Raw genomic sequence first — 11,340 nt, 5'->3', positions numbered from 1 at the left:
CCGCGTCTGGCATTTCTGGTGCTCAACCTAGAAATTTATTTAAGCTGGGTGGGAAGAAACTTTTGGCGGGTGGCAGTCCCTGTATTGTGAACCAACTGTTGAGTATGCACCCAAAAACAGCCGGGTGGTTACTGAAATGTGCCAGGTGGTGCACCCTGCTAAAAGGGGCTGGGGAGAACACTGTCTAATGAGAAGGAAAAAGTTCCTCCAATTGTTTCAATAAATTTCAAGGTTGGCCGGCGACTTTAAGTTTTTAATTGTAGTCCTCTGTGTATTTGAGTTTGACACCCCTGGTCTAGAAGAAAGTAAGATGGTATTAAAAAAAGCAAAATAACTATTTAAAGTGGAACTGAAGTCCTGCGATTCAGGCAGGGGTTTACTGCAGAAAAAGAGAGGAGATGTCCCATCTGAAATAACAGTTTGTACTTGCCTGATTACAACCCAGCCATCAAATTGCCACCCAACCTACGCATCTCAGCATTGGTTGCCTGAGTTCCTTTGTGCATGACAGAAATGAATGAACTCCCGTCTGGGCAGGAGTTTTGTCATTTCAGCCTTGCCAATTAAAATACCTGAAAATAGTCTTTAGGAAGCAAATAAGAAGGAAGTTGTGACACGCCCTACGATGGAACCGGGATATGTGGGGAATTGTGGATGTAGTTCAACTTTAAAGTCAATCTAATCTATTACTGTTGTTAGGGTCACATGATAATGGTCAGAGGGTGTTTTGTGCAAGAGGGGCTTAAAGCACATGTAAATTGTTTTCAATAATTTTTTAATACTATCAACAAACTATGCACAGTAACAAAAACTGCAATAAAATTAGGTTCTTTACAAAGTTCTTATACACTCAGATTGATGTGGGAAAACTCCCACCAGCTGTCCTTGAATGTTTTAGTACTGTACAGTTGACATAAGTCCCCATAGGGCACTAGCATGCAGTTACTAAACTGGACATAATGAGGACAAAATCTTACCTGATTGTAATGAAGAATATTACCCGTGGTACCATAGTCAAACTCTTTAAACTCACCAGTTTTCTTCACCTGCAAAAAGAAAAAAACACGGAACCTATACTATATATGCTAACAGCTTGTGAGTTTCCAGGTTTCTAAATTGCACAGCCTTTCTCTGAAACAGGCTTACTGATCAATAGAATAAAAATGAAGAAATCATTACCTGCCCCCAGTGGAGAAAAGTCTTTACTGACGCCCCTGCTGGCAAATGTCCGAAGTACACATCTACTCTGCTCTGTAAAAGAGAAATGGGATACCTAGACAATGAATTGCTACCTAGACAATGAATTGCACATGCTTAAGAAAATGACTTAGTAGTGAACACCTATATTTACTTATTAGATATAATGAGCAAAGTGAATAGCAAAAAAACAATGTAGTTAAAAGACCAATATGAACAATGTGAATTAATGTTTTTTAAACTAATATATCTTAATAACATAAATATGGGCACAAACCAGACCCAGTAGATGATCTGGTAAAGATTTGGCTTTTTAGAAATGCCATGAGGATGAAAATGATCCAACATTACTTTTTTTTATATTCATAATATCTACTAGAACCCCTGTTCGGACATATTTCTGTAAGTTACAGGTCTACAATTTAAAAAAAAATTTCATGAAAAACAGTGGATCACTTTTGGTACAGAAATCTAGACCTCAGTGTAACACTCAGGAGGTTAAATTAGGAATCATTCAAAATAAAAACACTTTAAAACAAAATGCAACCTAAACTAATTCTCCAATTTCCTCACAATCTGGGGAGCCTTTTTTTTAACATCAAGACATAAACATTTTCTATATGGTTGCCTCATTTGTTCAGTAGATTCCCATGGACGACTCCATAGTCGGAATGTAAAGAGACATGGGAGACTGTAGTCACGGAATAAAGTAAACTATGCATCTGGGGAAGCTAGGATAGATAAAATTAGGAAAGGGGGAAAAAAGATTATTTTTATTTTGAATTATTATTAATATTATTATCTAAAACCTTGCTTACCATGTTTAGGTTATTCTCATTAAATCCACAGATAAGAAAGAAAACATTGCCACATAATTGTTTCGCCACTATGCGAGTACAAAACTGAGTGGCAAGAATCTGGATATACTCAGCGTGCGGAAGAAAATCCTTCTCCCCAAACGTTACCTAAAAAGTGAAAAAAAAAACATCTTCTTAAAAGAAATTAAACTTATACTGAATGAATATTATCATTAATATTATAGGAAGCTGGGTGATGTATTGTGCTGCTGTTCATTATACAATATAAGGCTGACTCCCTAATTAAAAAAAACAAAACACATTCATGACATAACAATAATCATACCCTCAAAACAGGCTCTGGCAGGGCAGCAATGGTTGCCAGTGGACTGATGGAGAACTGGAGGGAAATCGCAGGGCCAAGAGCAACAAACATTTGGACTTTCTTGGCGAGTTCAGGCATGCTTGAGAATGCAATAAACCCTTTTGAAGATGGATAAAAAAAACACAAGATCATGAAATGTATTATGCATTTTTAATGTACTTCTATTGTTCCACATTGAGTCATGTTGTGATGTGTGGGACATTATTGTTGATAGTGCTTTGTTGCATTGTTAATGTATATATTTTAATAGAATCCCTGTTTAAAGATGAACTCCAGCCTTTCCTTCATTCTATATTATTCAAATGAAAAAAAGAATCCATTAAAAAATTAAAAGTCAGATCCGGACCTCACCTCATTCCCTCTCTGCTCTCTCTGCTTGTTGTATTGTGGGGAACGGGACAGGCATCTTCTATGTTTCTCTATAGAGATTGTGCTGCCAGCAGAGGGAGCTGCTCCCCGCCCACCTTGTACTGTGCGATAATCCCAGGAACAGCATGAGTGCTGTGTCTGTGTCCATGCAGCTGTCATATCCCCATGTATAAATCCCCATATCTTCTTCACTGATTGTCATAGAAATGTGAATTTTTTAGAGTACACAGAGGACCCTAAGGGCTGCTACTAAACTAACAAGTTCCCAGATACGGGGGTCACAAACAAAAACTCCTTACAACAATCAGGGATTTTTTCACATTAAGGGGGGCTATTTCAAGACCAGGCTCCCCAAATTGGGTTTGTATGTTAGGGACCCCTGGGGGCCACTCTCATGGCAATGAAAATTAGGGTACTGCCAATTGTATGTGTTCTGTGGTGCCCCTTAAAGTTCACAAAACTTCAAGGCTGCATTAAGGTTGGCGGTAAAGTTATCCCTTCCTCGTGCCATGAAACCCTGGCTCGGGAGAGACGCTCAGTACCGCTCACTGCTGCCTGCAGTCAATTCTGCAGATGCTGAGCTGCGAGGGACTGACTGGTAAGCTGTCTGTTACACTTACATGGGATGTTGGCAACTGGAAACTTGGGAGTCAGTAGGAAACTCCTTTTGCCCCCCCCCCCCCTTCCCTATTAAAATGTTACACCCATCATATTATACCTACCTTGTTACACATAGCTATTCCCTTACTCTCTATGTCAACACTACTGCGCCATCAAAAGATATGAAAAACTATACCTGTCATACAGTACTACCCTGTCACACGTAGCTGGCCACCTACCTTCTGTAAACCCCAATTTCTCTTTAACAGTAGATGAAGGGAAATGTCGAATAAGAGGGGGACACTTGTGGCTACCCCCCATCAATAAAATTCTATCCCTTCTACCATGCCATGGGACCTTGTCACATATTGCTTATGTCCGCTTATGTTCTCTGAATCACAATTTCTCCTGAAAGGGGAGCTGTACTGTAGGTATAATAAAATGTAGGATAAGACTCCTGTGGCTAACCCCCTCCTAAAATTTTAGCAAACATTCTCTTTTGGAAATTATTATTAGAATTATTTGTGTTTTTACAACAAATTTCATATTGGGGCACCCTGGACACATGTGAAGACCCAGTGAGAGTTCCCTTACAACTTAGGCATGTTAGGCAATACGTCTGGATGATAACACAGAAAAGTGAATAGTCCAGTAGTCTATAGTCTTCATAATTTGTGGGAAAAATACTGTGTACATACCTATGGTGGTTCCCTGAGAGTGTCCAATATAGTATACCTGTTCTTGGCCTGTTTTCTGCAGGATAAAATTGATAATAGCAGGCAGATCAAACTTAGCCATTTCATGAAAACTGAAATCAAAATACAATAAAATTGGTTATAACAAAAACAGGTTACCAAAAAGGAAAACTTTATAATATATATTTCATTGGAGTGTAAAAAATATACCCTATATGTGTTGTATTATGTGTTAAAGCTAAACTCATTTTTTTTTTTTTTTGCTTTACTTAGGAAGAATTCGAACATCCTAGTGTTAAAAAGACCATGATGGGAATTCTATCCAATGGAGACACAAACAAAAACATTTTTTTAACAAAGTGAGAATAGGAGTCAGTGTTCTAATGATGTTATATTGCTATATGGGCCTTCCAGTCCTGCTGAAAACTGCCATTCTATTCTCATAGATATTCCCCTGTATTGGGTAGTAGCAGAAGTGCTCGTACGTAGTACTACTACCCAATAGAAGGGAATCTTTATGACAAAAATATGTGCCTGCATTCACTTTTAAGAATTTCTATTTAGGGAGCATTCCCTGCTGAGTATGAAACATAATTTATTGTATACGGATTCATCGGTATAGACACATGGTCTTATCCCCAATGGAGTTTTTATTAGGAGTGAACAAGCTGTTTCACTTATGTCACATGTCAGGTCAGCTGGAATCCTGTGTAAAAGGAGGAAGAGATAGAAGACAGCTTTCCTGGCTTTTCGTCCTCTTCCTCCTTTTAGATTGTTGAACTATCAGCCTTGGCAAACAAAGACTACTCCTAAATCTTAAGTGCCTATTGGGTACCTCTCTCTTATACTACCCAGCTGGAACCCTAAAAGAATTATTATTAATTATATTGGTATTGTTTGATGATCTAGGATTACAACATACAAACTTTCTTACCTAAAATCCCAGAACTATTTCTCATCGGGTGACAGGGTCTTGTGTTTCCTGGACCAGCTGTTCCCCCGGCTATTCGCTATCCACACATCAAAACCAGCATCTGCCAGGATGAATCCCAGACTATTGTAATCCATATTAGTGACCCAGTTACTGCCATCGGCAATGAATCCATGCTGTAGGTACACTGCAGGTCGTCCTGGTAGAATGAGAAAACTGGCTTTAATACCATAACAATATGGTCATGTATAACACAATAAAGAACAAGCATTCATAACATTTTACAAATAAATTATGTGTATGCAATCACACTGCAGGGCAAAACAGAATGTTTTCATTTTCAAGGACAAAGCCCTGTATTGTTGCAGCAATCTATTAGCCAGGGGGGTGGCCATTCTATGTTTTCAGTGTTAAAAATGGACTCCGGGGGATCGCAGCCCTCCTTAATGTCACCACCTTGCATTCCCCTGCCACCAGCACCAGCTCTGCTCAGGTCTCTGCTTACTTCCTTGTCCAGGTCATATGACTCCCTGTCCCTGCCCCCTTGCCTCAGAGGACTAGAGTGTTCCACAGAATCACTCCAGCTGCTGGCAAACATACGAACAGCAACTGAGCTACCACCTCTCCAGTACTCCCTCTGGTGTTGGGTTGGGAAGTCTGCAGGTCACATGGCCTCATCCATCACATGACCTTCCCTTTAATGTACTGGCAACAGGCAGTTGCCTGAACAAGGAGTTCCTTTTTTGCTCTCAGGTTCCCACTGTTCCAGTTTGTAATTTCTGTACCAACCCTGACTTGTTTCCAGAAGTATTTAGTTTTTTATTCCCCTACCTTCCCCCCCTGTTTTGGGGACCTTTTGTTTTTTTTCCTTCCCTCCTGCACCCTCCATCCTTTTTTTCTTTCTACTTTACCTTGTTGTATTTGATTTTGGAATAGTTTTGTGCTATGCAGAAGGATAGACACCAGATGTAGCTTCAACAGCTGGCCAAAGAAATCACAGGGTTTCGTCCAGAATGACAGGTACATTTGCCCCAGATTCAGGTTATATGCAGAGTATTTTTCTTTGTAATCCGACAGTTTTCCTTTTGACCTGAAGGTAAGGTTGAACTACCAGGCTGAATGACAATGAGCTTCTTGGCCAGGTGGGGAGTTAAAGAGGCCTGGGTACGATCAGGTGTAACTGTCTCACCTGAAATGCATCCTGGAAATTAGGCTGGGGATATAAACTATCTATCTCGGCTGGTGAGCTGGGATGAGGTCCAAGGTGAACTGTGATTAAACATACAGACTTTGTTGGAAAAGCGTTATGGTTAGAGCTGTAGAGTCCTGCACAGCACTAGGTTTGGCTGGATTGTTAGTAAAGGGAACAGTTAGTTAGTGGTCAGGCTTTATTTTGCTGTTTGTGTTTTTATATATATATATATATATATATATATATATATATATATATATATACGTAAAATGTATAGTTACATATATATATATATATATATATATATATATATATATATGTAACTGATTCCACTGATGTCTTTTATTGCAACTATTGTCTTATATTGTTAGGTAATAAAAACTATATGCGTAAAAAAAAAACCATAATGGCGTCAAATGCACTTTTTACCTGTGGTGAAACTGCTACTTTGTACCCTGGAGCAACAAACCACTTCAAAGGTTATTGCTTTAGAATGTGTGGCCTTTGCTGTTGTGGTGCAGTTCTTGTCACTTCCAGGAACAGTGCCACCATTCACCACAACTATGTGCAAATGCAAGCAAAAATGCTTCCCAACCGTTCTTCAGTTGAAGGTTGTGAGCGGAATTAAGCCTGCAAGCCTTGAATGACCCTATATAAACCCACTGACCTTAATTAATAGTATAAAAGCCATGAAAAGAGGTTTTTTCATTTATTTATAATGCATGTTGTCATGAGGGTTGACTTTGTCACACTTAGGTTCATAAACCTTAAAGCAACAATCGCCAACCTTTTGGACCTCATGGACCTCTAAATTCATAACTTTAAATCCAATGGACCATTAATATGAATTGTTTTGAAAAAGATAAATACATTTGTAAAATAATGATCTTCCAAATGTTGCCTGACAAGGACTGTGGAGGCTCTGATTCATTGATCAGCTCACATTTAAGTGAAGTATTTCTTTTGTTACTATTATCATTAGTTGCATTATCTTTGAAATTATTAAAGAAATGCAAAATATTTGGTTGCTTTTTCTCACTCATTATGGATTTATTTCATTTGAATCTAAGACCAAAAAAGAAATGATGGTTATTAAAGTCAAACTATTTGATGCCAATAAATATAACAGTTAAAAAAAATACAGTTAAGGTCATACATACCTAAAGGAACATCTGAGGAATAAACAAATAAAATTAAACAATCGGATGAGAATCGGTATTCAAGGAGCGGGGTGACTGTTGTAATGGTCGAAACAATACTGAAGCGTATGGCTCTGCAATGGTTGCCTCAATTACCTTAAGACTACACTGGCATCATGCTATGCCTCTCTTGTTTTTCCATTTTTAGTACAGTTTGTGAATATAGTGCAATAAAAAAGTGAACATTGTCTTTCAGAATATAGGAATTTATTAGAATAATATTTTTGTTTTATTAACCTCCCTAGCAGTACATTTCTCTCCGGTTTTATGTCTAAAAGTGGTACATTTTTTTTTCATGAAAATTTATTTTACAGTATTATATAATAGTATGAGTATAATAAAGTTTGAAACACAAAATCATGTAAACATAATAAATTAAAAAATTATATATGGTTTTTTTTATTTTTTTTTTTAGAAAAATAAATATTATACTCATGCTATTATATTATACTGTAAAATAAATGTTCATGAAAACAATGTACTGCTTTTACACATATAAATCCAATGCATTGCATGCAATACAATTATTTTGTATTGAATGCAATACAAATGGATTTTGAATTTGCACCAACGTCACTGGGAACTCCCCCGGTGACTCATCGTGTGCAGGACACCAGTGTGAAAAAACCTGGAGCAAGTCTTTTCCCATTTGTATAAGCTTCATAAAAGCCAAAATCTAAATCAGAATTTTTCAGTAACAACACAAACCCAGCAAGAACTGAACATGTTCTGGATGCCTTAGACTGCTTCATACTTGGAAAGCCTGTTACATCCAAATAGAAAAAAAAAGGGAGATTAGCTGGTCTACAAATTTCCATGAAGTAAATTCTGGCATCTTCTTTAAAGCCTTCAAAATATATAATGTTCTGTCATTTCTGGCAGAGATATTTATTCAATTTCAGTTTTGTGCATTGCCAAAAGAAAGCACACACTTCCTCACTCTGTAATATTTCCTTGAGTATGTGGCAGCCATGCACACATTGTCCTTGCCACTAGGGATGAGCGAGAAGACCTCTAACGGTCATGCGAAAATTTCCTTGAACTTCCGATGGGTCCGCGAAATTTCGGCAAACCGATTTCGCGAATTCCAATAAAGTCAATGGGCCGACTTTAAACATTAGAAGCAAAGCACCTCTACATGTTAGCACCACCAAATTTGCTAGTTATGTGTAGGAGAACAGTGGCAACAAGGGCAAATACAAAAGTTCCAAAAGACTTTGTGGTTTTCCAGAAAATGGCTGGTAAAGTGACAGCAGGCAACCAGGATTTTTGTATGATGGACAGTGTACAGAAGGGAGCATAAACATTAGGACAGTAAGAAAAGGTAGTGCTACATGTGAACTCAACCCACAGCAAGCAGTCTCAAAACAGCTTGAGACTGTATTGCTAGCTGGCATCATGACCTGGATGACATGTGTGACATGACATGCCACCCATAAAGTTGTGGACAAGTAGCGCGGTGACATTCGGCAAAAGGATGGAGGACCAGAAATGGAGCGTGGGTCAGCAAGAGCAGTAGCAGTGTGGCCTCTGGTCAGCTATCGCCAAGGAGACCGCATTGGCAAATGTGTGTAAAACTGTTTTTGTGAATGGAGTACTGACAGGCGACAGCAGCGGGAGGCGGTTGGCTCTGAGACGGTGCGTAGACCGCATTGGTAACTGGCATCTAGAGTAAAGAATACAGAACACTGAATGCCGGGCACGAAAAAAAGCTTGATGGCATACTATGTCAACTGCGGGCAAATTTCAAGCCTGTTGACCTAAAAATTAATGGCGTCACTACTGTCAGGATGGGCCTCCTCATAACTGCTGTCGTCAACACCACCACCAGCCAGAACAGAGCCAACGTAATCTTGCACCATGTGCTTCAACCGTTCTCGATGGTTATGCCCCCGCTCTACACTTGTTTGAGGTGGCCACATCAGGTTTCGCCAGGCATCCAAAAAAAACCCCCTGCCTTAGCCTAGACTTTTGGATGTGTGCAGCCTGCTGCCACTACTTCTGCTGGTGCTGCTACAAGAGGATACGGTGGAGGCAGTGTCCTGAGCTCCCTGTGTGGAATGTGGCACGCGGAACTCCTCACGCAGCCGGTCGCATAGTAGTCTGCTAAGGTGGGCCACCTTTTCTTTCCCATGTGCCGGCTTGGTCCAGAAGGGTGGCCAGCCCGTAATCATCCCGCTTTTTATGCTGCAAATGCAGGGGTTCCTCCGTAGGCATCGCAACTTGTGGACACTCATTTAAAAGAGGGGTTCCCTGGGCTCATCCTCCTCTTGTCTCTCAGTAGGCGCCAAAACATCTTCCTCCTCATCACCCACCTCCTCCTCTTCAAGCTGCAGCAGTTCCTGTTGTTCCATCGCCCGTACAATGCCTGGGGTGTGACAGTACAAATGTGGGTTAGACGGGTCCTGTCCAGCAGCCCCAACATGATCTTCCTCATAATCATCTTCCTCCTCCTCCTGATGCTGGCTGTGCTCTATGGAGTGTAATCTCATCCTCCTCCCCCATTTCGTCTCCTCCTATGCACGCATAGACTTTCAGAGTGAAAAAGGATCACACTGGAGAGGTGCGTGCAACCACTCTGCTGCTCTTTTTCTTTCCCTGCCTCTGCGTCTGCTGGGTGCCCTGTATCTGCTCCAGCTCCATCTCCCCCATGCTCAAATCATCGCTCACCATTCCCCTGCTTGTGCCCACTCGTCTTTCTCTTCTTTGGGACTAACATGTGGCCCCTTGCATCCCAAGTTTGTTGCTGCTGCCTTTCCTCCACGTCTGTTTCGGAACTGCTGCTAGCCATTACATGCACCGGTGTTTCCCAGGTGACATCACGTTCATCATCATCATCATCATCATCATCCTCATTTTCATGTAAGCCAACCTCTGCAAATGCAGACACTGATCCAGAACCCTCGCCCAGCAAGTGCTGACCACACTCTCCAAGGGTCTCAAAGTCTGCCTCCTGCTCTGAAATTCGCACTGACAGATCCTCAGGCTGCTCGTCAAACAACAAGGGAGAGTCATCAGGAGGTACAGACACATTAGTCACGTCAACTCCTGTCACGGCTGTGCTGGTTGCTGCTGTATAGTCCACAATACTCCACACATGACGTGGCTGTATGATTGTATTCCGCCCTCTCAATACATCTATCAGCATACTGGTACTCCGCACACATCTCAGACCTGTTTGAAAACTTGTGCTGCTGCCTCCAACAGTTTGCTGCTGCAGTGGCGGACTCTTGGGGGAGTATGCCCCCGTCAGATGCGGCAGGTCGCCCAATGCCACGCCTTCCCCGGCGTCTACCGCTCATCTTTTACTCATTCGGGCAAAAATGCACCTGTACCAAACCGTTTCTTTGGTAAATAGCAATAGGTATCAAACAAAAATACAAATATCTGTATATTTTTTTATATTAGGCCAGAATTTTTTTCTGTACTGAACATGTAGCATCAAAAACCTGAAATATCTGTTTATATGCAGATATACAGAAGGTTCCTAAACTGTCCCTGTCACAGTACATGTCTCTCCCTGCTTCTATCCTTCACACAGAACACCCCTGTATTTATGCCTGTGCTCAGAACTCTCCTGATTGGCTGCTGGGTCTTGCTGTGCATCCTGGGAGCAAATGATTCGCTCCCAGCCACGATTCCCACCAGAAGTAGTCGTCATTACCGCCCCCTGCTTTTTCCCTCGTTCAGCGAGAACACGACCTCATGGCGAATCACAAGGCCGCTCTCGCTTACATATTCGGTAAACGAGAAAGGCCCGATTTGCCTTGAGATCAAACTTAAAAATCTTGCTTGTTCATCTCTACTCGCCACCAATAAGCCTCATTTTAGACTCCAGAGTTCTTCTATAAAATGCTTTGAAGTCACTGATCCAAGTGAGGTAAAGAAATGTATAGATAAATATGTGGTGTCATTGCAGCCTGCCTAGGCATCTGTGTATGGCCAATGTCACCTCCCAGATCAATGCAGAACATT

The 11,340-nt window shown here is 40.8% G+C and overlaps 1 protein-coding gene across 1 annotated transcript; it reads right to left on the bottom strand.

The window, feature by feature from the left end:
• Positions 1-946: 946 nt before the first annotated feature.
• On the bottom strand, positions 947-5,173 carry LOC140321073 (lysosomal acid lipase/cholesteryl ester hydrolase-like; the record flags this gene model as incomplete). The annotated part of the gene is given in 6 exon segments (XM_072397955.1): positions 947-1,046; positions 1,180-1,251; positions 2,016-2,162; positions 2,341-2,477; positions 4,047-4,156; positions 4,978-5,173. Coding segments are annotated over 6 exon segments (762 nt in total), but the record flags the coding sequence as incomplete, so codon positions are not given.
• Between the last annotated feature and the right edge of the window lie 6,167 nt (positions 5,174-11,340).

This window comes from Pyxicephalus adspersus, unplaced genomic scaffold (assembly GCF_032062135.1).
Source record: "Pyxicephalus adspersus unplaced genomic scaffold, UCB_Pads_2.0 Sca586, whole genome shotgun sequence".
NCBI lineage: Eukaryota > Metazoa > Chordata > Amphibia > Anura > Pyxicephalidae > Pyxicephalus > Pyxicephalus adspersus.
Note: the sequence above shows the minus strand (reverse complement) of the source record. Positions and strands in the feature narration are given on the sequence as shown.